This window comes from Sphaeramia orbicularis, chromosome 5, assembly GCF_902148855.1.
Source record: "Sphaeramia orbicularis chromosome 5, fSphaOr1.1, whole genome shotgun sequence".
Taxonomy (NCBI): Eukaryota; Metazoa; Chordata; class Actinopteri; order Kurtiformes; family Apogonidae; genus Sphaeramia; species Sphaeramia orbicularis.
Window position 1 is genome coordinate 22,936,622 of NC_043961.1, and position 25,537 is coordinate 22,962,158.

Below are 25,537 nucleotides of genomic sequence, written 5' to 3' on the forward strand. Positions count from 1 at the left end.
TGGCAATAAATCTGATTCTGATTGGCAGATTTTTTATTTTTTTTTTTTCTTAATTCAAGATTTTTTTTGGCTTAATTCAAGCAACAACAAAAAAAAAAAATCTGCCAATGGAACAAGTGAAAATTATCTTGGTAAGATTTCTTGAAATAAGATTTTCAAGATCTATTGTCTAAAAATAAATCCTTATATCTCACTGGAAAGTTCCTCTTTAGGTGATTATGTCTTATTTTAAGTGTGATGAAATATTTTGACTAGAAATGAGAAAAATACATTTGGTTAGTTTCTGATTTTTTCCAGTGTATAACAGATCTAAGGCATAAACAGGAGCAAATCATTCCATCTATATAGACACCCTTTTTTAATTTCATTGGATGCAACAATTCTTTCTTTCTTTTTTTTTTTTTTTTTGGATGGAAGCGGTATTATGTTTGGAACTAACTGTAATAACTCATGTCCTTTATAATGCTGCGACCAGATATTTCTGAGCGAGATGACGAAAAAGTAGACGGCGAAGTTATGAGGTGATCACTTTCAATGCATCAGAAAGTGATAACTGTGGAGAGGTAAACAGAAACCAACGCTATCATCAAATAACGGCAACCCCAGGAAGCCTTTTTCTCTCATTTAACAGTAGCTGGGCCCAATTTCACAGGCCGCACTGTGGCTGAATGGGAAGAAATTGGGAAAAAAAAGAGAAATCGATTGCTTAGATTGCAGTTGTACTTTATTTGTCTCCCTTTCTGTCAATTTATGGTGTTATGCAGTGTAGGAATGCCTAAAACACAAATGATGACACGGCAGCTAAGGTGCTAGCCTTAAGTTTGCAATAATCACCCTCTGCATTCATTAACATTTTGTTATGCATAGAAATATCATTATAGAAAAAAAACACCAAAATCAATAATACCACAAACATCAACAGCATAATTAGTGCTGACATTAAGATTTTTTCTCACTTCCATAGAGTGTAGGATGGAATGCACATTTTCTATATTAAATAAAAAATTTCAGTGTACATTATAATGTGACAGTGACAGAAATGTGGAACTTTTAGAATGAGTGACAGAGGCTTCAGTGTTTGAGTTTAAGATTTGTTTATATTAAAAGGGATGTGAAATCTCAGTTAAATCTGTGTTAAATCACTCTGGGTGTCTCAGTCAACCCATAAAGACCCAGTCTGATATTTGTTCCAGTTACCAAATGGATTTTTCTCTCTATTTAACCTTTCCTAAGTGATTTATCACCATTTATTATAGTATGATCCTCTGCATTTTGTTTTTTTTTCAGTGAAAATCATCTGCTTTCCTAATTTTATTATTATTATTATTATTATTATTATTAACAATAATAATAATAATAATAATAATAATAATAATAATAATAATAATAATAATTTATTTTTAATAATTTTTTCCAAATATTTTATTGCTTTGTTGAAAATTAAGGTCAATGAAATTACCACTTTTGATTCCTTACCTGCAAGTGACCAAAAAAAAACAACCAAGAAAAACACATGTAAGGAACACATTACATTAGTACCATTACTTCATGGTACCTAACAAAGCAGGTACACTCACTGTTCATGCAGAGGTGGACCTTACAGACCCTGTAGACCACATCGGACCTGACATTGTTGCCTCGCTGTCCTCACTTTCACTTTAATTGTCTTGTAATGTATGTGGTAAATTACCAAAAATAGTCACTTACCCGATAAAGGGTTAAATAAGTCACAAAATGTGACTTTGTTAGATTGCTGTTTTACTGCCAATTGCACCATTATTAAACGCTGTAAAAAGTCTGTCTTAACCCATTTGTGCCTAGCATCACTGTGACAGTTCCACACAGAGGAAATGCTGCTGAGAGCAGGTGGTAGAAGAGAGAGAGTTTTCTCCGCTCCAACTAATTTGCTTGGAGTGACAGAAGCAGGAGTTATCAGAGCAGAGCGGCGGCACAACAGTTCACACTTTCACCTGTGTTGTTTCTACTCCAGAGATCATTATTTGGAAAAAGGGACTGAAGTAACAGCACTGACATGTAATGAGGGGGTGTCAAAGTCCCTTTAGTTCAGGGGCCACATACAGCCAAATTTGATCATAATGGGCTGGACCTTCAAAATAATTGCACAATAACCTATAGATGAAGACAACTTGAAATTTTTCTTTTTGTTTTAGCGCAAAAAAAGAAAATTATATTATGAAAACATTTATCTTTGCAAAGTACTCTTTCACAAAAAATGTGAATAACCTGAAAAACCTGAAATTTCTAAAGAAAAATAAATGTAATTTTAACAATATCTCAACTTATCATTTATACATGTGCATTAAAACGTACAGATCACAGCGGGTTTACAAAAGCACAAAACATTTAGTAACAGGCAGAATATTGTAAACATTTTGGGGTTTGGAGCTTAAATGAGTTTGACCCCCTTGACTGTAAATATGTTCAGTATAATTTTAGTACTTCCCAAATTCATTCCAGATCAAAACCTTTGGAGCCAGTTTTGGCCTGTGGGCTGTATATTTGACACCCCTGTTGTAAAGTTATCAAATTTCAAGGACACTCAATAAGTGGTCGAGTAAAAGTTTTGACTTTAACAATTTCATGAAATCTTCAGCTCAATAGAATAGAATAGAATGCCTTTTTTTGTCATTATACATAAGTACAACAAAAGTAAAGGAGATAACTCTCTCTCTCAACAAGCTTTGTGTTTGACATGGTTCTATAGTCGATACAGACTATAGACTATGATACAGATGTTTCAGATTACATTACTGATATTAAACACAATACAGTGGCGGATCCAGAAAAAATGGAGGGGGGGGCACAGGAGAATGGTGGGGTCCAGGATTGGAGCCCCGGTGGGGGTTCAAGGGGCAAAGCAAAGCAAGATTAACATTATAAATGCTTCATATAACATAAAACTGTCTATTTTTAATTAGGCAAGGCAGGTTTATTTCTATAGCACATTTCATGTACAAGACAATTCAAAGTGCTTTACATAAAACATTAAAAGCATTACAGCAGAAGGCATGAGAAAAACAAACAAAAAGACAAACAAAAATCAGATAAATAGGTAAAACAGACAAGCAGATAAAAAAGATAAAAACTTTTAGCTTAAAAGGAACAGTGCAGATCTGAACTGATGAATAAAAACTCGATTCAAATGCAGCTGAGAACAAGTGGGTCTTTAACCTGGATTTAAATAAACTGAGTGTTTCAGCTGATCTGAAGTTTTCTGGGAGTTTGTTCCAGACATGTGGAGCATAGAAGCTGAACGCAGCTTCTCCATGTCTGGTTCTGACTCTGGGAACTGACAACAGACCAGATCCAGATGACCTGAGGAGTCTGGTGGGTTCATACTGGGTTAGGAGGTCACTGATGCATTTCGGACCTAAACCATTCAGAGCTTTAGAGACCAGCAACAAAACTTTAAAGTCTATCCTCTGACGGACAGGCAGCCAGTGTAAGGATCTCAGAGTTGGACTAATGTGGTCCATTTTTCTGGTCTTAGTGAGGACTCTAGCAGCAGAGTTCTGAATGAGCTGCAGTTGTCTAATGGATTTTTTGGGAAGACCTGTGAAGACACTGTTACAATAATCAAGCCGACTGAAGATGAATGCATGGACTAGTTTTTCCAGGTCCTGCTGAGACATCAGATCTTTTATCCTTGAGATGTTCTTATGGTGACAGTAGGCTGATTTTGTGACTGCCTTGATGTGTTTTTCAAAATTTAGGTCTGAGTCCATCACTACACCCCATTACCATACGCTAATAAAATTAATAGAAAATGAATAGAATTAAACTACACTAATGTGACTACTTTTGGAACCAAAGCAAAGACTTTGCTTTAATAAGGTTGGCCTCAGTCATGGCATTGAACTCTATTACACAGCCAATGATTGAGTGAATCACACAAAGTTGTCAAACGCAGGCCTATACCTCTACTGTATCCTGTTGTTTCTCATTTTAAATTACAAATGAGAAACAACAGGATACAGTAGAGATCTATGTTTGACAACTTTGCATGATTCACTCAGTCCCCAGCTGTGTTCAAAGATATTTAATATTCAGTCCATGCAGTTAGCCTGTATAGTTCGCATTGTATAACTAGAAGCACTCGGAGAGCACAGACCTCCGCCAAGGCTGATCAGTGGCGCCCCCCGTGGGCCCCCCCACCCCCGATCACCACCAAAATTTAATCATTTCTTCCTTATCCCATTTCCAACAAACCCTGAAAATTTCATCCAAATCTGTCCATAACTTTTTGAGTTATGTTGCACACTAACGGACAGACAAACAAACAAACAAACAAACAAACAGACAAACAAACAAACAAACCCTGGCAAAAACATAACCTCCTTGGTGGAGGTAATAATAATAGATTCCATACCTTCTGTGGCTGCCCGTTTGTTTTTCCCGCATGCAGACCCAAATGCTGCTTGAGTAGACAGTTGTTTCTTGATGATTAGACTTTAGTTTAGATTTAACTCCTTTTACCAAATAGACTCTCATCATAATTGGTGTGTGCACAGTAGATAGACCCCCCCCCCCCCCCCAATACAAGAGATAGGAGGGCTTTGGTAGTATCTTCTATTTGTGCTTTGAAGTACATGAGGATGGATTGCTCGGTAAGTAAAGCCAAGCAAAGGCGCCGGTAGGTAAATCTTTCATTCCACCACATACAATATAACTGCTGCTCAGGTTTGACCACATACTGTTGTGAATTCTGGAAGTCAGAATTCAGTGTGTTATGGCAGCCTACAAATGTCACTTTACATCATCCTCTTTGTGTCAGGAACAGAGCCATCCTCTTTAATTTCCTCCGTGGAATGCAGTTTCCCCCTCTTGTATTTATCTCACTCACATTGGTGATCCAGATATGCCTTTCTGAACACCAGACATAGGGATTTTAAAGTATTTTAGGTCACTATTTTAGACCAGGTCGCATTTATCTACCAATACCTCAAGTTTTACTGCAGAAAAACTCAGTCTGTTGCGTGTATTTACACTGTTTTCATAATTCTCTGTATAAATTTGCTTATTGTTAGTAGATCTCCTTCTAAAACTGGAAACTCCCTTCAGTGCTTTTCTGGAATGCAGCCTTGCAAATTTGTGCCGCTTCAATAAATCTGGTGTCGGGTGTCAGACGAAAGATGACAGACTCCCACAATCAGATACAAAACGGAATCAAGCAAATGAAAAAAACAAATAAGTAGTAATGTTTTTTAAGCAGTTTCATAATGCTTTCTCTTAAGGCTTTTATATGGAAATGTGCAAAAAGAGTAAGATCATCAGAAAAACTGTAATAAAATGTGAAAAGATCAACAGCAGCTTAGTGCTCCTCACATTTCAAGAGACAACATACGACATGCTGTTGTAATTATTCTTACAAATCCATTAATCAATGAGTTGCAATTAAAGCAATATGGATTAAATGACAGCACGTTAATACATGGGAATTATATTGCAATCACAGTGTTCAATAAACAGCAATTAGTCTATTTCTCTTGACAGCATGAGGTTGCAGGTGCTGCCACGTGTTGTGAATGTCAAAAGACTTACTGCAGCACACTCCAATGGAGAGCTCAAACTGCAATAAATTACTGCCACAAATGGCACTGACTCATTATTGTTGACAGTTTGTGTGACAAGTTTAAAATATGTATTTCAATTTACATGAAATATGGAAGTTGGGCTTAATTGGAGGATGAAAAATGCATGTTTCCTATAGCAATGATTAATATTCATTTTCTCGTTTAGATTGAAAAAATGAGAGAGATTGACAAGATTTACAAAAACAAACTGTCCCCTGATATAAGTCACATTATTGTACATTTCTAACCTTTTGACTGTGCACATTGGCATGAAACTGACTTACATGATAATTAATTCTAAGTCGGACTTTCTTGGTTATGTTGTATTAGTTTGTGTAAGACTGGATGGTATTTTCTACTGTCATTGAGCCATTATTTGAAAACAGATCACGATGGCTCATATAGATGGAGGTCAGGGGTCATATGGTGCAGTTCTATTTTATTGAAGAGCGGCATTTAAACAGACAGAGATAGAGTGATGAGATTAATACTTATCTATGATTATATTGAGAGCAGCCTTGTAAAACGTTTAATTACCAGTAAACAGAGACATTTTCATGACACTGATATAACAAAAATGGCTAATAAGAAACCCTATATTGTGCATATGATAAGAGATGTTTCTTTAACAAGTTGAATTAAAATGTAATAATATATGCACAAATGTAGGCTTATATTAACCTAGAAAGACCCAGTGCCAATTTTGAGTCATTTCCCAAATGATTTTTTTTTTCTCTCTATTTAACCTTTCTTAAGGGATTTATTACCATTTATTAGAATATCATCCAATGTATTTTTCCAATTTTCACTGTAAATCTAAATTTTCCTATATTTAACCCTATAACGCCAAATGTATCATATTTGATACATGAGTTTTGAAGCCCTCTACATGATCAGTGTGATTTTTATTTATTTTATTTTTTTTTAAAAACCTGATGTATACAATTAGATACATGCAATACATGGATAATCCACCAGGGGGGAGGCATTTGCTCATCAGAGGCCTTTCCAGTGACACCACAAGATCAGCATTGAGGAATGAGGCAGAACTTGGTGAATTTTGAAAAGGAATTACCAATTTGTTAGACATGTTTGTGTCATATCATGTTTTTGTTTGTTCAAAAATAATATTTGAGCATTGAGACCAGATGTATCAAATATGATACAAAATTGAAACTCACACATGGAAATTGATATTTGAAACCTTTTTTTTTTTTTGGTTGTTCAGAAGGACCAATAAAGGCTCCAGTTTCAAAGAACTACAATTTTCTGTCAATGATTTAATGGTTCAGGCTTTACAGGGTTAATTTTCTATATTTGATTTAGATGCTCATGAAAACTCAAAGTAAATTCAAAGGTTATTGTATCAAAACAAAAAAACTGAAGAAAAAGATAATTTTTCAGTAAAACATATAATTTACTGAACATAAACCCAGAGTTTCCATCCACTGTCACTGATCCAACTCCATGGGTTTTACTGGTGAATCAATGTTGTAAAAGAGGACAGTGTTTCCACGTTCACTATGGAGTCTCTGAACGTCCAAATGGGTCATATCTGATGACCATGAAAAGACAACAAACTATATTTTTTACCAATTATTTACATGGATTGATAGGATTAGTGGATCAGCAGGTATTAAACAGTTTAGATCAGTGGATACTTCTGATCAGTAGTGGCTGTTTGGGTCTTTATAGGTTAAATTTTTTTTACTGCTTTGGGGTATTCCATGTTATTCCATACAAACAAGATAAATCAGTAACAGTAATAACCGTTTGCAACTGAGCACACTTTATTTACAGAATGTGACATATTTAACTGACTATATTAGACTCTGGACTTGACTAACCATGTACTCTGCCAGACAGATTAAATGTACCCAAGGCCTAAATAGAAGAACAGTAATGAGGCTGTATACAAGCAAAATACTGCAAACATTTCCCCATGAACACATATTATGGCAAAACACAAATAAAAAAAAAAACTCTATATGTTTATAAGGACAAAAGGGCTTTTTATTGTGTCTGTTCTTAAAATACAATATGATAACTAAGATAACTTTACCAAACCATGGAAGGGGACTTGAAATACTCTAGAGTCCTAATCCACAAATTAAATGCACAGTAGGACTATATATCCTTCCTGCAACAAGTATTTGTTTTATTGTAAAATATCTATTTATCTTGAGGATGTTGGTGTTAACCTACATTTTATTGAACATTGACTTTAGGCTGCATAGTATTCCTGTTTGGAATCAAGACTTAGTAGAACTTTTCAGTGATATGATTTTGAACAGGGTAAAAACCTTGTTTATATCAGCAAAGGTGATGTAAAAGGTCCATTGTTCAAGATTTAAGAGAAATTAGATGAAGAAATGCAATTTAAAGTATATATAATGTGTGTACTCACCTGAAAATACAAGTAGTGTTTCGCTTACATTAGAATCAGCCAGTTTATCAGATTATTTTGAGGTTGTTTTGGTGTAACAGATTGAGGACCGGTCATGACAGCTGTCAGTTGTTCATTTTTATTTAATTTGATTAAATCACGTATTTATCCAAAGACATGCACTGATAGGTTAATTGGCTAATCTAAATTACCCATAGGTGCGAATGTGAGAGTGATTGTTTGTCTCTATATGTCAGCCCTGTGATGAACTGGTGACATGTCCAGGGTGTACCCCGCCTGCACCCATAAGTAGCTGGGATAGGCTCCAGTGACCACCGTGACTGTAGTGAGGATAAAGTGGGTTCAGATGATGAATGACTGAATTCACATTTTTATCAGGGACAAGACAGTGAACACAGCAGAGATAAAGAACATCTGATGTTCTGCACAAAGAGTATTATAGTATTTAGTTAGTTTGCAACTCCTGTCACCTGGTTGGGCTTTTCAACAGAGGAATATATTATAACAACAGTATTAATAACAATAGTATAAAAGCAGTAGAAACAGGAGTATAATCTGTCCATCCATCCATCTTCTCCTGCGCCCTGGATAGGAGAAGGTGGATGGATAAACCAACAATATAAAAGCCTACACATTCACACACATTCACACACACAAAAAGAAAAAAAAAAAAAAGAAAAGAAAAGAAACCAGTCCAAATTCACCAAATATTAAACATTTTAGAAGTGGGTACATTCTTGTTTTGTTTTCAGTCAGTTCTTGATCTTAGCTGTAAATGTTCTGACATCTGTTATCCTGTTATCAGTTTTATTTGACTTATAAAGAACAGCTGACAGTCCAAATAACACCAAATAACTTATTATAACCAAACGGATCAGAAACATGACACTTTGAACAGATATTAAAATTAAAAAGACCTAAACTACCTTAAGGAACAATAGATTGGATATGTGCTTTGTTTTTTGTTTTTTTTAAATTTTTTCAGCCATCAAGATGTTTTATCTTCCTTTTGGAGGGTTATCATGGTGTCATAGTACCCATGTTTACATATGGTATGAACAGACACTTTAAGGTTTACAGTAATCACAATACAACTGACAGGTTGTCAATATTAGATGTTGTTCTTTAGCCTTCATGCAGTTATTCTTTTTCAAATGCATTTGCAAAAGAAGGCATTTAGTTTATACTATTCATGAGTGTAAATTCGTTTTCATCAGATCTACATGTCAACTTAAAGCTGCAGGAGCCGAAATCAGGAAAAAAGGCAGAATTTGAAATGACACACCGATTTTCTGCAGTTTTCTCTTCTCCAAATCAAAAGACAAAGGATACCAAGGATTTGTATTTTGATTGGCAACTAATCCAAAAGAATACCTATTTTTACAACCAAATGTTGCTCTTCTTTATGTTTTCACTTGGAGTAAATTTCCTTCTTGGCTGCAGATATGCAAAGAAACAGCACTGTTACCTCCTAATAATAATAATAATGACAATATAGCAGTCCACAGTTTAGTCTGTGATTGATAGATTAGAACTGCTTTGGCTGCTATGTATCTGTATTTTTAGAAGGGCAGCTTTGACTGTTTTCATTCAGGTATTTCATTTCATTTTTAATTCCATTAGTGTACATAGTGATGCCAATCCATCCGTCAACTTTTTTTTTCCTATTTCAGATAAGAGAGATCTGATTGGCTGAGAGATCGGAGCTCGTCTGCTGATTGGCTGATCCTTGTTTCCGGGGCTCCTCTGCACTCACTGACGTTTCTCGGTCTGCCCTAAGACAGACTGGAGAGAATGGCTGCCAGTGGAGGTTAGCAAAAAAATCATTGTTTTGTGCACTAGTCTGACTTAAATAACGCATCTAAAGTTGTAAATTATGTGTTTATATGTTCGTTTAGCATAGTCTCATAGACTAATAGAAAGTGTCGTGCCATGTTCCTTTCTCTTTAAAAGGGTTCAAGCTCTAAACGACTCCTCAAAAGTGTTGGTAATCGCTAGCCTTTCTAAGCAGCTAATGTTAGCTGTCTGGCTAACTTTCGGCCGGTTAGCCTGCTATCCACAGCTGATTGTATAAACACTTGTTTATGACAAGAGCCAAATGTTGGATAAGTTTAAGTTGTGGGTAGTGTCACTAATACCCATGAACTGAATATCGCACTAGACTATTGTGTTTTTTTCACATATGAACGTTTGGACTCGAGACATATATGATTTTGTATCGTTTTATCTCGTTAGTGTTGTATTAGGGAGAGCTTGCTAACATTAGCCTGGTGCTTAGCTGTCTGCTAAAAGTTAAGCTCTCATGTCGACCAGCTAAGGTAACCACAAGACCTGCTGTTTTTCTAGCTAAACACAGACTCAGACGAATCATTATAAAGCTTGTCTATTGAGCAGTTTTTAATCTTCAAGTTAACTTTCAAGCTAATTAGCTACATGCACGGAAACTGTCGAGACCGGCCAGGGATATTTAATGTTAGCAAGCTAGCTACCACCTGGCGAGGCAGTAGTTTTCTATTCACTCCTCGCGAGTCTTTGTCCTGTCAACGAGTTAGCATTGCACAACACGAGGTATTTGTTGGTGAAGTTCACTTATTATGTATCATCTGCTAATACATAAACTATAACTAAACATTAAAGAAACTTAAAAACGTGATGATGCTTCTAAAGCACACGTGTGACAAGCAGCATATTCACTTAGACACTACTTGAAGAGTTAATCTAGGAGTTTGTTGTTTTAGGCACAAGTGTTACCTGTATATCTTAAGTCAGTCTATGACAACATGGCCAAAAATTACAGAAAATAGGGTGGGGTAGAACTGGGTACACTACTGTCAGTATTTTATTTTATTGCTGTAGTCATGTCAGCTCTGGCAATACCATCTGTCTCATCTTGTGTTGAAAGTATCAGACAGTACATGAGATTGGTGATAACAAAAAGTCAGTCTATTGATTTATTTCCACAGTTGTGTGTCTTGAAGGTGGTATTTCCCATGATTGAGATATTAGATAGAGAGAAAAAAAAAAAAAACACATCGGAATGTAGGAAGGAGGCTTAGTTCCCACATTGAAAAAGTCTTATTTATCTTTGTTTTAAACACATTAAATTCACTGATTATTAAATTCCATGTTTACTTGCAGAAAATTAATCTTCATTAGCCACATAAACGGCTTACGAGAAATTTTGTCAGTTCGTGAATAAAGATAAAAGTTGTTGTATTTTGTGAATATAAAGGCACTCGGTGACAGAAAGTGACAGTAGCTGTTTCATTGAACACACTTAAAGAGGAGATACAGTAACTATTTGAATATTTGGATAACAGAGTATACATTAGACAGAATATCCCAATATTCATTCAGTGTTGTCCAGTTTTGAATGCATTAACTGTATCAACAGTTGCTGTGGAAAAAGTTACATCAACTCCATTTATATAGCCTAATAACACAAATCACAAATTCCCCTCCATGTGCTTTACAGTCTATACAATGTACAACACCCTGGAGTAATGAAAAGCTCCTGGACACAGTGCAGTAGGCATAGTGTCAACAAAAATTTGTAGAAATGTACACTAAAAATGTGAATCTGTGTCAAGGGAGTATGTTTATAGAGGCGACAAGATGATGAAGAACATCTTGAGACCAAAGTTAGAAATCTTACTTTCTCAACTCTGTGTCTGTCCTTCTAACTCATCTCTGTCTTGACCTTATGCTGTCCATTTTCAGAGGTTGGGAAGCTGTTACAAGTACAAAATGGGACACCTCCGAGCACCAACTACAACGGGGTAGATGCTGTCCATGCCTGTAACATCCTTCAGCAGCTCAAAGCCTTGTATGATGAAGCACAGCTCACAGATATCGTTGTAGAAGTGGACCATGGCAAGACGTTTTCATGCCATCGAAATGTTCTTGCAGCAATCAGCCCATACTTTAGGTAAGACATTTATGTATAGAATAGTTAGTGAAAGATTGTCTGGTTCTGTTTTACATTTGTCGCAGAGGAAAAGTCCTTTTTCTTCTGAAAAGTAGGATGCTCTTCAGACATTGAAGTAGTTATACTGAATTTAAAAAATCATAATTATTTATTTTTTTCTTAAGAGAACAGATTCTCAAATTTTCCTTCACAAGTAAGAAAGTAAACAGTATCTGTTTTGCAGATATATCTGGGTGATATTCACATTGTTTTCACTCTTTAAGTGCAATGGCATCTGTTGTTTCTGTAGTTCAGATGCTGCAGTAAACACCTAAATGTATCTTTTGAGCAATAAGTGAAATAATACTAAGTAATAATAATGTTAGGATAAACAATCCTGATGAAATTAGAACACATTCAGGTTGTTGTTGCATGAGAAGTGATTACTGAAGTCAAAGCGTGTGTTTTCTCTCCAACCACCAGGTCCATGTTCACCAGTGGCCTTACAGAAAGCAGCCAGCGTGAAGTCCGAATTGTTGGTGTAGATTCTGAATCCATGCACCTCGTACTAGACTATGCCTACACTTCCAGGGTCACACTTTCTGAGTCCAATGTGCAGGCCCTGTTCACTGCAGCCAGCATTTTCCAGATCCCTGCCCTGCAGGATCAGTGTGCCCAGTTCATGATCAGCAGACTTGACCCTCAGAACTGTATTGGGGTCTACATGTTTGCTGATGCCTATGGACACCAGGAGCTGAGGGAACGCTCACAGGACTACATCCGCAAGAAGGTTTGTTTAACATTAATGTTCAGTTATTCACATTGTAATTTTATGATGTATGTTGTTCCCATTGTCGAGAGAAGTTGAAGAATTATTAAATCTCATTTTCATTACCTGAGAGTCATGAGGTTTAGTAAAACAGTCTCATATCACCGAGTTTCCTTTGCAATGAAATTGAAAACATTAGAGAGAAACAACTGACACAAACTATAATGGTTCAGTGTTTGTTTAGTGTATCACACTGGTGCATGTCTGTAACTGCCCCACTCTTTCTCTTTTTTAAATTTGTGCATGTAGTGGGCACAACCTTGTCTTGCCATACACCTGATAATAACATTAGAGGAAAACCATCTTAGTTCATAAAATACACTGTATTAGCAGTTATATCACACCAAGGACTAAGGAGTATTCCTGCTGTAGCTCTTATTTGAGTTGGTAATGCAGTTTGCATAATATAATGCCAGTTTTCCTTGATGTTTAAAAGTCACTGCCAGACTGTCACTTTTTTTTTACATTTTAAACATTGTTTCGATCATGGCGTTAACACTTTTTAGAACCTTTCTTTTACATTAGCCTCTCTTAAACATGCTTTTGGAGTAAAAACCGTCAAATTTGCTCACACTGACAAAACAACAAAAGCCAACATGAAACTAAAAACCAAATGCAAAGTGCATGACCAACATTAAATGTGTGTGAAAAAAATGACAAAAATGTGAATACATTAATGTACTTTATATGTAAAAAGATAAAGATACTTTGTCATTATACAGAATGTACAATGAAATTTAGGTGCACTGTCAGGATGCAGACTCATAAATAGTAATAATAACTATAAAATGTAATAAAAACAAAAATATGCATCACTCACATATCAGCATCCATACATTTGATCACACATCTACATTCATTCATTTATCACACAGCAGTACGTCACACACACATCAGTACCAATTTATGCAGAGACCAAATAGTGCAAATAAAAATGTCTGTACTTGTATGTTTGTAATGTCATTGTCAGTTGTTCTTTGCAGAATGAACTGGCAAATAAAAATATTAAATGGTATTAAATTGCATCAATATTGAGCTTAAAAAGTCTTTAACTTGTTGAAATATGCTGAAACCCTGTTCTATCCTCAGTGCCTGTAAAGCAATTTCTGTGAAGGACAGTGTGACTGGAATGACTTTGAAGTGATTATGAAAATAACCAGCCACTGAAGAATGTAAAAGCTTGTTGTTTAATTTTCCCTCTGTAATTAAACAAAGTGCTTTGTGTCACAGTTCTTAGATTCGTTACTAGACACTGTATTTCTGTATTTTAGTTGCTAAGATTCTCTTTTTTTCTCCTTTCCTTATTTTTGTGGTAGTTCTTATGTGTGTCACGAGAACAGGAGTTCCTCCAGATGACCAAGGAGCAACTGGTCAGCATTTTGAACAATGATGACCTGAACGTGGAGAAAGAAGAGCATGTCTATGATAGCATCGTCCGCTGGCTGGAACATGATCTGTCTAGCCGTGAAGCCCACTTAGCGGAAGTCTTTTCCAAATGCATCCGTCTGCCGTTGCTCGATGAGGCCTTTCTCAGTCGGATACCTGCCCCTTTCGCTTGTGCCCTGTCCCTTTCTAAGGACCCCGCTGAGGCAAAAGCCCGCCTTACTGGCACCAATGGTTGCCCACAGCGCCTGGGAATGACTGCTTCTGAGATGGTCATCTGCTTTGACGCCGCTCACAAACACTCAGGGAAGAAGCAGACGGTGCCTTGCCTGGACACGGTTACAGGGAGGGTGTTCAAGCTCTGCAAACCACCAAACGATCTCAGAGAGGTTGGTATCCTGGTGTCCTCAGAAAATGACATCTACATCGCTGGAGGTTACAGACCAAGCAACAGTGAGGTTTCCATAGACCATCGAGCAGAGAGTGACTTCTGGCAGTACGAACATGCGGGCAACAGATGGCTTCCACGTGCACCTCTGCTGAGAGCAAGGATCGGCTGTAGACTTGTGCACTGCTGTGGTAAACTCTATGCACTGGGAGGCCGTGTATATGAAGGTGATGGACGGAATGCATTAAAATCAGTGGAGTGCTACGATGCTAGGGACAACTGCTGGACAGCAGTCAGTCCGATGCCAGTGGCCATGGAGTTTCATAGTGCTATTGAGTACAAAGACCGCATTTATGTCCTCCAAGGTGAGTTTTATTTCTGTGCTGCTTTACAGGCTGCACAGTGACTGAATTTACCTGTAATAATGTAATAACACTTTCTGTTGTACATTTTCTGAAGCTCAAATGTAGATAATTACACTCATACCCTATTAATCCTAGTTGCCCACTGTGCCTGGGGCAACCACAGTTCTGTGTTACCATGGTAATGCTACGTGACACCTGTAGCAATATACACATACTATACATCCACGTCACTAGGAGAATGTCAGCTTTGAAAACTCAATGAAACCAATGGTCAGAGAACAGAACACAATCTAAACAATTACCTAAGTGGGAAAATAACTAAAACGAGCTAACAGTCCAAGATCAGCATGTTAGAATAGAATAGAATAGAATAGAATAGACTTTATTGTCATTACACCAGTTGTGCAATGAAATTGCAGAAATTTGACAAAACGAAAATGCACAAATGCTATAATGTCATAAAACAAACCAGTGAGATAAACTGTGCACTGCTAAGCTAACACTAAACAGCTACATCACTACAAGTGTTTCTCTACAACAGAAACTTATTGAATGAGACAAAGAGCAACACTAAAGGTGACATTATGAAGTGATGGTGAATTTTGTCTTACCTTTGCTGTTTTCTGATCATAACTTGGTTTAAGTCAATGAAGCTTCTGCCATCAGCTAATCCATTGTTTTGTGTTAGGTTGAAAAGATTCCCACTGGAATCAAATGTCCCTGGGCTTAAAGAGTAGCATACTCTGTATTTTAGATAATTCCTTTCAACAGCTTTTAAAAATGTCACTTGTGCTTGTTTTCCACAGGCGAATACTTCTTCTGCTTTGATCCTCGAAAAGACTATTGGAGTCATCTCGCCCCAATGAGCGTCCCTCGGAGTCAGGGTCTGGCTGCCTTGTATAAAAACTGCATCTACTACATTGCCGGCATCTGCAGGAACCACCAGCGTACCTTTACTGTGGAGGTCTATGACATTGAGAAGAACACGTGGAGTCGCAAGAGAGATCTGCCCTTTGACCAAGCCACTAGCCCATACATTAAGGCAATGCTGCTGCAAGGCAAGCTACACCTTTTTGTACGAGCGACACAGGTCATGGTGGAGGAGCATGTATTTCGCACCAGCCGTAAGAACTCCCTTTACCAGTACGACGATGAGGCAGATATATGGACCAAAATCTACGAAACCCCAGACCGCCTCTGGGATTTGGGTCGCCATTTTGAATGTGTGGTGGCCAAACTTTACCCACAATGTCTACAGAAAGTGCTTTGAGGTAGCGTGTTCTGCGAACCCAATCTATGAGGCAGAGGGAGTTGAGTGGTCCTGCCTGCCCCTGTGCCTGGTGTTACCTTGGGTTTGCACCACAAGGACCATTTTTTTTGTTCAGTCTTAAGTTGTTCAGTTTTTGGTTTAATATGATCAAAACGGGGGTGCTTTTAAAGATTGCAGTATTTTATTTTTTTTGTCAACAGCACCAACTACCCACACTGATGCTTCTATAACAAAACCATACAATGAATCATAAGTGCAATTATACTATTTTTTTGCTTGTTGTTGAGCCATGTTCTATTTTTGTTTTAGATACATATATAGGTAAGGATTTTTACAAACGATAAGCATGCGAATTAGGATGTAGGTGAGTTAAAAGTGCCCCCTGGAGATGTGGATGCTACATGAAAGCATAAGTGAAAATCTATATAATATAAATAACTATATAAACTATATATTCATACGGGTAAGATGAGTACCGTAGCTCATTAGTTGGTTGCTGGCTCTGAGGTTTGTGTGTATTTTTTTTTTTTTTTCTCTTTTTTGTGCTCAAGTCTTTCTGCAGCCTATTTTTTAGATGATTTTTAATTTGAAGTGTGCTTGTCATTTACATTACCTTAGTGTTTTGATGCTTGAAGCTTACATGATATTTTTATGGTCCTCTCTTCCTTCACAAACGTCAGCGTGTCAAACAATACACTTGTGTGTGGCTTCCAAACTATTTTTTAAGTTTAGTTTGAGGTTTTAGTCGCACGGGGGCTCATACCTCTCAGTCTTTAAGTTGACATCCATTTTGTACCACATGCAAAGACAACTTAAGTGAAACGTTAGGATACTCGCTCTCCACATTGGAGAAATAAGGATGGAGTCAAATTTGTGGCAACACTAAGTGGACAGTACAGACCAACTAACAGGTTTACCTCAGAAACCTCAGAGATATTTGACTAGGAGAAAAGGGACATTTCAGGCTATCGTGTTGATGAAGCAACCGTGTGAGGTTGTTTTTTAATGTTAGATTATTATAATGATTTAAAAAAGGTTGAATGAGCCTTCCTCTCAAATGCCAAAACAAGCATTAGGGGTTTTCTTGTTATAATTGATCTGGACAAAAATTTTGTGGTAGCAATAATTAATGGAACTGTGATTAGGCGTTCTTGCATTATATTACCTTAGTAAAAGTGCATTAATTGTTTTGTGTGCTCGTCTCTGCTAGTGAAAATCACATAGGTTCCTATAGTGTTTATTTGGCTGTTGCATGGGTGCAGGCTGGAAGTGATGCGTAATTTAGTGCAGACCATTTGGGATGCCAGTGTGCCTGTGGCTGGAAAAGGGGCATCAGAATCAATAGCTGTTTCTCCTGATGAAGAAAAGTCTTACTCAGCGTTGCACTGAATCACTCTCCACTTCAACGGTCCTTAACTGCAAACTTTACGAAGCACCCTCCTGTCAAAGCAGACTATACACACGTGAGGGTGACCCAGGTTGTGTGCGAATTCATCCAACGGCCATGAATCCGTCTTTTTCACGCCATTACACAGAGGACACAAACTGTTGGTGCTGCTTTTTTTTTTTCAATTTTTTTTTTTTTTTTGACAATCTTGTATAGAAGTAATCCCACCACCGAGTGGCGTTCCTTGTCAAGAGTGTGACATTTTTCAGTGCCGTCTATTTCCTCATGCAAGTTCCTGTGTCATCTTTGCACTACACATTTCCCTCGTATTTTATCTCAATGAAGAGTGCCCCTCTATCACGGAAAGGTTTTAGTAACCATATAGCAATCATTTAAGGGATTTACATGGAAATACATACCAGAAGAGTCACATTCAGTAAAGACTTGAGGACAGAATATAACTTCTCCAAGAGAAGATCCACCAATGACTGACTTTGAGATATTTTTTAATTGACCTGGCTTGAACGGTGCCCTCGAAACAACCCTCATTAAGGGTGAGAGAAGGTTTGAGCTTCATCCACATGTCTACAGACGGCCATTGGAGAACCAGGAACAGAGAACTCTCAGGATTTCTACTGATACACAGTACTGTATTTAAATGTTTTGTTATGTGTAATATACTGTACTATAGGTTTGCTGTACTTGCACAGTTTTATAAACTTATCTTCAGTTTCTTTTATAACTTGAAAAATAGATGTGATTTCTTTATGTTGTCTTCAGTGGCTGTTTTTTTTTTTGTTTTTTTGTTTTTTTTTTTTAAATGTAATTACCTATTTAGTTATGGTAGAGGAATCCTGCTCTGTTGAGAAACAATGATAACACACAGGAGTGATACATTTTGATTTTTGTTTTCCCTCAGTAGTGTAGTAGTATGCCTTTTATTTAACATCTCACTAAAACTAAGCATTACAGATGAAGTAACTACATTGTTACGGCAACTTTCAAACACCAGTCACATAATGCAACAAGCTAAGAAAACGCTTTCCGTGTTCAAGAATTGGTAGCCTCGGGCTGCAGTACATAGCTAATTTCCGGTCATCTGTTTGCATCGTTTAAGGGTGCTATTCCATTGTGTTGTTCATGCATTTCTTTCCTCACTTTTACTTTGCTGGTTTGTCTGTTTGGGGTTTGGGGTTATAGTGGTGGTTGAGCTCAACTGTGAAATTCACATTGCACATAATTTCAAAATAAAACTATTGAAAGTGACATTTTAGAGTTATACTTTTTTTCAGTTTATCTGTGGTCTTAATCCCATGTGAATCAGACATGTCTAATTTGTAAAGTAAAAATTTCACTGTGAATGACCTAGCCTATTTTAGTAAATACAGATGTGCTGTGACAATATTAGTCCTTTTTGAATTAACAGCTCTAATTTGGTGGGAGATGTAACATCTTTTTGTTTTTTCCCAGTATGTATTCAGCCCACTTAAAGGTTTAAGATGATGGAGGCAGTATTGGTGATGATAAATCATACTTATAAAACTGTTTTGGGAGGAAATTCATGAGGCTTATGATTCAAAACAGATTTTCACTGACAGAACAAACTGAAATTTTCAGAACTTCTGAAAAGACAAATGAACGACAAGCATGACAGCATCACATACAGTAAGGAGCATATGTCTGTCTATAAACACGCCTTTGACATCAGAACCAAAGATCATTCATTCATTCATTCGATCATTCTGTGATATGAAGAATTATCTGTAGCAGGGATGAATTTGTAAAATGCATTTAAAAAATTACATTGAAGATATTAATTAGGTTGGTGTCAGGCACAACAAACCCCGCCCCTCGCACGTATTGTAGCTTACTTTGGCATCAATCCAGCTGATGTCATGTCTATGTATGCACTGATGTCGGCATATCATTTGCCTCTATATGTGTGCGAAGTTTGAACTAAATTGAAACAAAATTGATGTTTTTATAGATGTGAAATTTCGCCCATTATAAGTAAATGGGGAAAAAAATAATTTAAAAAATAAAAAATTTGAACTTTTACCTACTTTTCCCAAAATATAACCACATCTATTCTGGGTCACTGGCAATCTATAAACCCAATTTGGTATGAATTCAACCAATAGTTTTGCTGGTAGAGTGTTAACAAACAAAGAAACAAACCGATCCAAAAACAATACCCCTTTGCCTCCCCTCTGGGGGGCAAGGGGTAATAACCTATATATATATATATATATATATATATATATGTATATACATATATATATATATAAGAACTCCAATTTTTCCCCTTTGTTTTAGTGGAACAAATTACATTTGCAGACTATCCTTTCACAAAACATGTGAATAACCTGAACAAATGTGAACAACCTGAAATGTCTTAAGGGAAGTCATTCCTATTTTAAGAATATTCTGCGTGTAACAGAATATTTAGTGTATTTGTAGATCCACTGTGATCTGTAAGTTGTAATGCCCATGTGTAAATGATCAACTGAGGCCTAATGTCATTAAAATTGCAATTATTTTCTTAAGACATTTTAGGTTGCTCATGTTATTCACATTTTAATGAAACTGCAAACATAAACATTTCCAGACTGTAACTGTACTTTTTTTCACTGATATAATTTTACTAGTCCACTAGCCCACTTCAGATTATATTGGGATGAATGAGGCCCCTGAACTAAACTGAGTCTATGGGCTGAGCAACAAGCAGAACAGACTCATCCTTATACCAGTGACGTCATCATTAAGCAAAACCCCAAACCTCCTTAAACCATGTGCGTAACACGTGACCAGACGTCAACGACAGCGGCGTAAAAGTTTCAGTTACAAAGTTAAACAAACAGGCTGCGGAGGAGCTCAGTGAAAGGTAAGACAAACCGAAGCTCTTCTGGACGGTGGTTTAAGAGACGAAAATATTAAAAACCGACACATGTAACTGCTTTTTTGTGTCACCGCGTGCGACCATCGTAGCGTCATTCCGTCCTCGAGACTCCGGCAGTAACGTTAGAGAAGAAAAAAAAAAAAAAAAACAGACCCGTTTCCACTCAATGAAAATCTGAGTTTTAGTTTGACTTCATATGTTTTGCGCATGTGGTTAAAGGTGACTTGGGTTCTGTGAAGTGACTGTGTGTGTTGTGAGTTACCTACGAATGTTGTGTTTTATTGAATACTAAAACTCAATTCACTAAACCCGCTTTGTACTGCAGATGAAGACATGTTTGGTTAATAGATATCAGTGTCTTTAACACTGTGATCTCCATTACTGATCAAATATATCCTCTTGAGACCCAGCAGTTATTTTTGTCCTCTGTAGGGGACAAGAGTTTCACAACATTTGTTTAAAAAATATAGAAATAATCAAATAAAAACACTGCAAAGGACATTACATAAAAAATTAGATTACAAAATGCTTAAGAAAAAAAAACAAACCCTGTTGCATCATGGTGTTTCAAATCAAGATGTAAAAAAAAAAACAAAAAAAAAAACAAAAAACCTTTTACTAAGTGATCAGTGTAAGTGATCAGCTTGTTAACCTTTAAAGAATTTGAACCATTTTTTGGTGATTTCCAAATGAATTTTCCTCTTAATTTAACTATTGCTAAGGGACTTATTGCCATTTATTATAATACTATTCTCTGCATTTTGTATTATCCAGTCAAAATGTGGTATTTTCATATATTGATGTAGATGTTCATAAAAGCTCAGTTAATTCAAAGGTTATATCAAAACAGATATTCTTTCATTCTGATGTAGACAAGGGTAAACTGTGTTGAATCATATGTTTAACCAAGGTTATCTCCATAGTTATTTCTGTCTTTTTTTTTTCTCTCTTTCTTTAATGTGTGCCCTGGAAGTCAACCCCCCCCCCCCCTTCAGTACTTTATCTCCATTGAAATAAGACATAAATTCCACTGAGACCACTTTCAAGGACAAAATGTTTTTTTCTACAGGGATTCAGCTGTGCAAATTGAAGTAAACTACAACTGTTTTATTTTATTATATTTTTTTGCCTTTTCATGTCTGTCTGATTTTTCTTCCAAATTCCACCCTGTTAGACTTTGTTATCAAATGTTTTTCTGGTAAAGAAGCTTCTGAAACACATCTAACATCTTCCTAGATGTTCTGTTTATCTTTAGAAGGGTCACTCAGTAAATATTGATCATTTGAAGATTTATCTAAGATAAGGATTAAAATCTACACTCAATAATGGAACCAACAGGTTGGACATCCTTATATCTTCACACACTTAATAAATGTTGCTTTCTTCTCTTTATTTGATTTGCTTTATACTTATTAATAATTTTAGAGTCCCAGTGCTTACCTTATATGTATTTCTGAAACTTTAACATGCATTTATTCTTATCAAATGGCAAACACATGATAAGAAGTAGATTTTTTTGTAACAATTATGCAGCCGATTGTTTCCATATATCATGAATGACCAAGTTACTTTATTTCAGATTTTGTTTTTTATCCTTTCAGTGCTGAAGTTATTGTTTTCTTTTTGTTTCGACAGGAGGATGTCCCCTACACCGGTACAGCAGCTGGGCAACAAACCTCCAGATGGAGGCTGGGGCTGGATGGTGGTATTTGGGGCCCATATTTCCATAGGATTTGCTTACTCTACACCCAAAGCCCTGTCCATCTTCTTCAAGGAGATCCAAAAGGACTTATTGGTCAGCTACAGCGACATAGCATGGATTTCCTCTATCATGCTCGCTGCAATGTATGCAGGCGGTGAGTTGATTTAATCAGTGTTTACTGAAGTGGATTTAACCATGTGGGAGCTGTTTTTAGTAGAATACATTGTTCCAGATTCGCAAAATCAGATAATAAACTGATAATTTAGGTTATATTATTAGGAAAAAAATCTGTTTCTTCTGGAACTGTAGCCTGATCTCACACTCAGAATGAATGGATGACTCAGTTGTATTGACATTCTATTAATCATTTACATGAGAAATCACATTTTATTTTTACATAATTAGCTCTTTTCATTGACACGGTCCATTAAGACTCGTATACAGATCCATGTGTTTTCCTTCATCTTGATCATTCACATATACCATATGTAAATAGATCGAGCTGCAGACGATGCACTCCAGTTTGAACACATAACCATTCAAGTTAACGCTAAACAGCCTCCTCACTGCATAAATTAGGTTGGAAACTGCAGCCATATGTGAAGAAAATGTTTATTTATTCAAATAGCTGGAGAGGGGAACATGGGTGACAGCTGGGGTTAAAATAAAATTCGACAAAAAACCTTTAAATGGCAATGCAGATCAGCAAAGAGAGAGAGAGAGAGAGACACACACACAGGGGAAGGAGACCCACACTGACTTTAGCTCCCATATGCTAAAGGCTCTACCTAGTGTTGCTATATGCATACAGAAATATCATACATAATATTATAGACATTATGTTATATCATCATTTTAGCATTAACTCTAGCTGCTGTGGCACAGTCAGGTCAATGCTGTAATTTCCACAACAGTATTAGTACGGTTCAGGGTTATCATTTTTACCCATCATTCCTTCAGCACATCTTTGCCAGCGCTGTACTGAAATTTGCAGTAATTTATTGCTTGATATAGATATATATATGAGCATATTTATCTTTCATGACACCCAGCTGATCCGCCTACTCTCAATAAGATGTATATTAACAAATAATTGGAAATTTAATGCAGCTGAAACCACATAACCCTTAGGCTGTCATTTACACTATCAGTAAAATAATACTTTCTACACAAATATACACTGTAAGGTAACCACACAGGCTGTTTTTCCCTCCTTGTTGTCTTATTTGTCTATGTTGACTTTGTTGCACAAGCACAAATCAAACAGTTCGTATGACATTGGTCTGCTGATTTGATTGCCTCATACCTTCTTGTAAAAACTGACCTCGGTGTAAACACGGTGGTCGATGGTGAACCAATCACACACATATGTTTACCTGCGCTGCATGTAACAACATAAGCGTCATTCTTAGCGGTGACCAAAATTAGTAATGCGGAAATTCCTTTAAAAATGTTCAACTCGTGTCTGTCTTTTGGGCAAAGAAAGAAACCTATGTGCATGGGCGTGTTGTAGATAATTGATAAAGTGACTTCACATGAGGGACTGCAGCCACCAAAATAGTATTAACCTCTTCAATAAAAGGCACATTCTTGCTTCCATATTCACCTGACTTAAATTAAATGGCATGTACTGGTTTTCAATATGTGTTGTTTTTCCTCAGAATATACAGTATGTCATTACAAAGTATATAAGATGGTTGATATTTCTGAACTTTGGTATTTTTAATAAGAATACAACTGTTGCAGCCGTCTCTGCTTCTATATTCTCCCTCTTGCAGTGGGTCTGTGTGTAATGACTGATTGCAGAAAATCAAACCAGAATAACTCACAAAAGCAGCCACATTTTTGGATCCACACGAGGCCTTGACACTGCCCTGCTATGGAGCACGGGCTGAATTTCGAGTGAATTTATTTTAATTAAAATGACACAGAATATGACAGAGTAAAAGCCCTGTTGAGGTTTTACGTGAATTTATCAGCGGCTGCTTTCAAGGTTGCAGGACAACAGTGTGTGCGATTCACCTGCACTGGAGCTGGAAAGGCCTAACTGGTGAAATATTCCCCTCCACTGTGGCTCAGGCACACGGCTTTATCATATTGTCCTTGGCAAGGCTTCAGCAATGTCACCCAGTGGAAGAGAGAGACAGGGGGAATATATCAGAGGAAGGCTCAGCACACTGGGGTCTGACACTGTGGGTCCCCATGGGAGAGACATGACAGCCTTTTCAGAAACCTCTGACTCAAGGAGTCCGAATGATAAAGTTATAATGGAAGTGGAAATGGTGGCAGTGTGGGAGATGCCCTATTGTGACACAGCTGTAGTGGGAAAGATGATCTATGTTTGACCCCTGCATGCACCTGGTTAAATGTATAAACAGCAGGATGGATATTTTTATTTCATGTACAGTAGTACTGCAGATGAGAGCATTTCCAAACTGCTTAGCATGGCTCATAGACGGTATGAACTGCCGTGATCTGTAATACACTGGAGTTCTGCAGAAGCGTCAACATTTTCAGAAGCCTGAGGGGGAAAGCAAAGTATTAGAACTACTTTTTATTTGCGCTGTGATGATCAGATGTCCATGGTCAAACTTTTGTTGCAGCCAAACTGCTTCTTCTTTGGCCTTTATCAGGAAGGTGAAACTCAATTGATTTCATAGCTTTTCCAGTATTTCAGAGTGCTAAGAACACTAAGCTGTTTTGCATTTCATATTAATGCAAACCAAAAGGCATTGAGTCGTGATCAAAAACTTGAATAAGTCAAAATCGAACAGCGGTGGGTCTAAGTAGTTTGGGTTATTTTCTTTTTAAAGCTGCAGTTAACAGCAGGCAACTTTGTTCTCATTTTTTTAGAGAAATGTTATATAAACCTGCTGTAGACTACAGAGCACACTAGTACAGGTGTGATCTCATAGAATGACTGAACTGATGATGTTTAAGACAGTATCAGGTGAAATGTGATGATATCTTCTTTATCTGTGACTAGGGTTACAATGGTATACCAAAGAATTCTATGGTATTAAAACTGATAATCGTACTATGTATATTTGCTTTTGTATTATCTAAAATTATCTGTATCTAAACAGACCTGTGATTGAACAAGTGCACATATTGGAGTAAGAGGGTGGTGAAATTTACTGAAATATTATATTAAATGCCATGAAATAACTTCAGCTACTAAATAAATGTTAAATGTTGTGTTTTATAACAGTACCGTCAAAGTCCTGAAGTCTTTAAATACACTAATTTTTGCTACCTGAGCTAATTATCTGGCTAGCTTACTGCCGGTGTAGTTGGGCAGGATGGTTCTGAACCCTTGGGTCCCCGAAGCTCCGCCCCTTTTGTCCAAATGCTCTAGTGCACAGGTGTCAAACATACAGCCCAGGGACCAAATCTGGCACGCCAA

At 36.9% G+C, this 25,537-nt stretch overlaps 2 protein-coding genes across 2 annotated transcripts in view; both read left to right on the forward strand.

Annotated features, from left to right (window-relative positions):
* Nucleotides 1–9,795: 9,795 nt before the first annotated feature.
* Nucleotides 9,796–18,796, forward strand: kbtbd8 (kelch repeat and BTB (POZ) domain containing 8). Its single transcript, XM_030134736.1, has 5 exons — nucleotides 9,796–9,811; nucleotides 11,722–11,929; nucleotides 12,392–12,698; nucleotides 14,054–14,873; nucleotides 15,680–18,796. Exons 1-5 carry the CDS (start codon nucleotides 9,796–9,798, stop codon nucleotides 16,141–16,143), a joined length of 1,815 nt encoding a protein of 604 aa, XP_029990596.1. The 3' UTR covers nucleotides 16,144–18,796.
* Nucleotides 18,797–20,349: 1,553 nt separating this feature from the next.
* LOC115418926 (monocarboxylate transporter 2-like) overlaps nucleotides 20,350–25,537 on the forward strand; it is a 34,914-nt gene continuing 29,726 nt past the window's right edge. The window contains exons 1-2 of the mRNA XM_030133480.1: nucleotides 20,350–20,414; nucleotides 22,065–22,285. Of these exons, the coding sequence (XP_029989340.1) occupies nucleotides 22,069–22,285 (217 nt within the window). The 5' untranslated portion in view covers nucleotides 20,350–20,414; nucleotides 22,065–22,068. The remainder of the gene's footprint in view (nucleotides 20,415–22,064; nucleotides 22,286–25,537) is intronic.

Coding starts and splice junctions, on each gene's coding strand:
- kbtbd8 (XM_030134736.1), top strand. Junction 11,930..12,391: donor GCAATCAGCCCATACTTTAG/GTAAGACATTTA, acceptor TCCAACCACCAG/GTCCATGTTCACCAGTGGCC. Junction 14,874..15,679: donor CCGCATTTATGTCCTCCAAG/GTGAGTTTTATT, acceptor TGTTTTCCACAG/GCGAATACTTCTTCTGCTTT.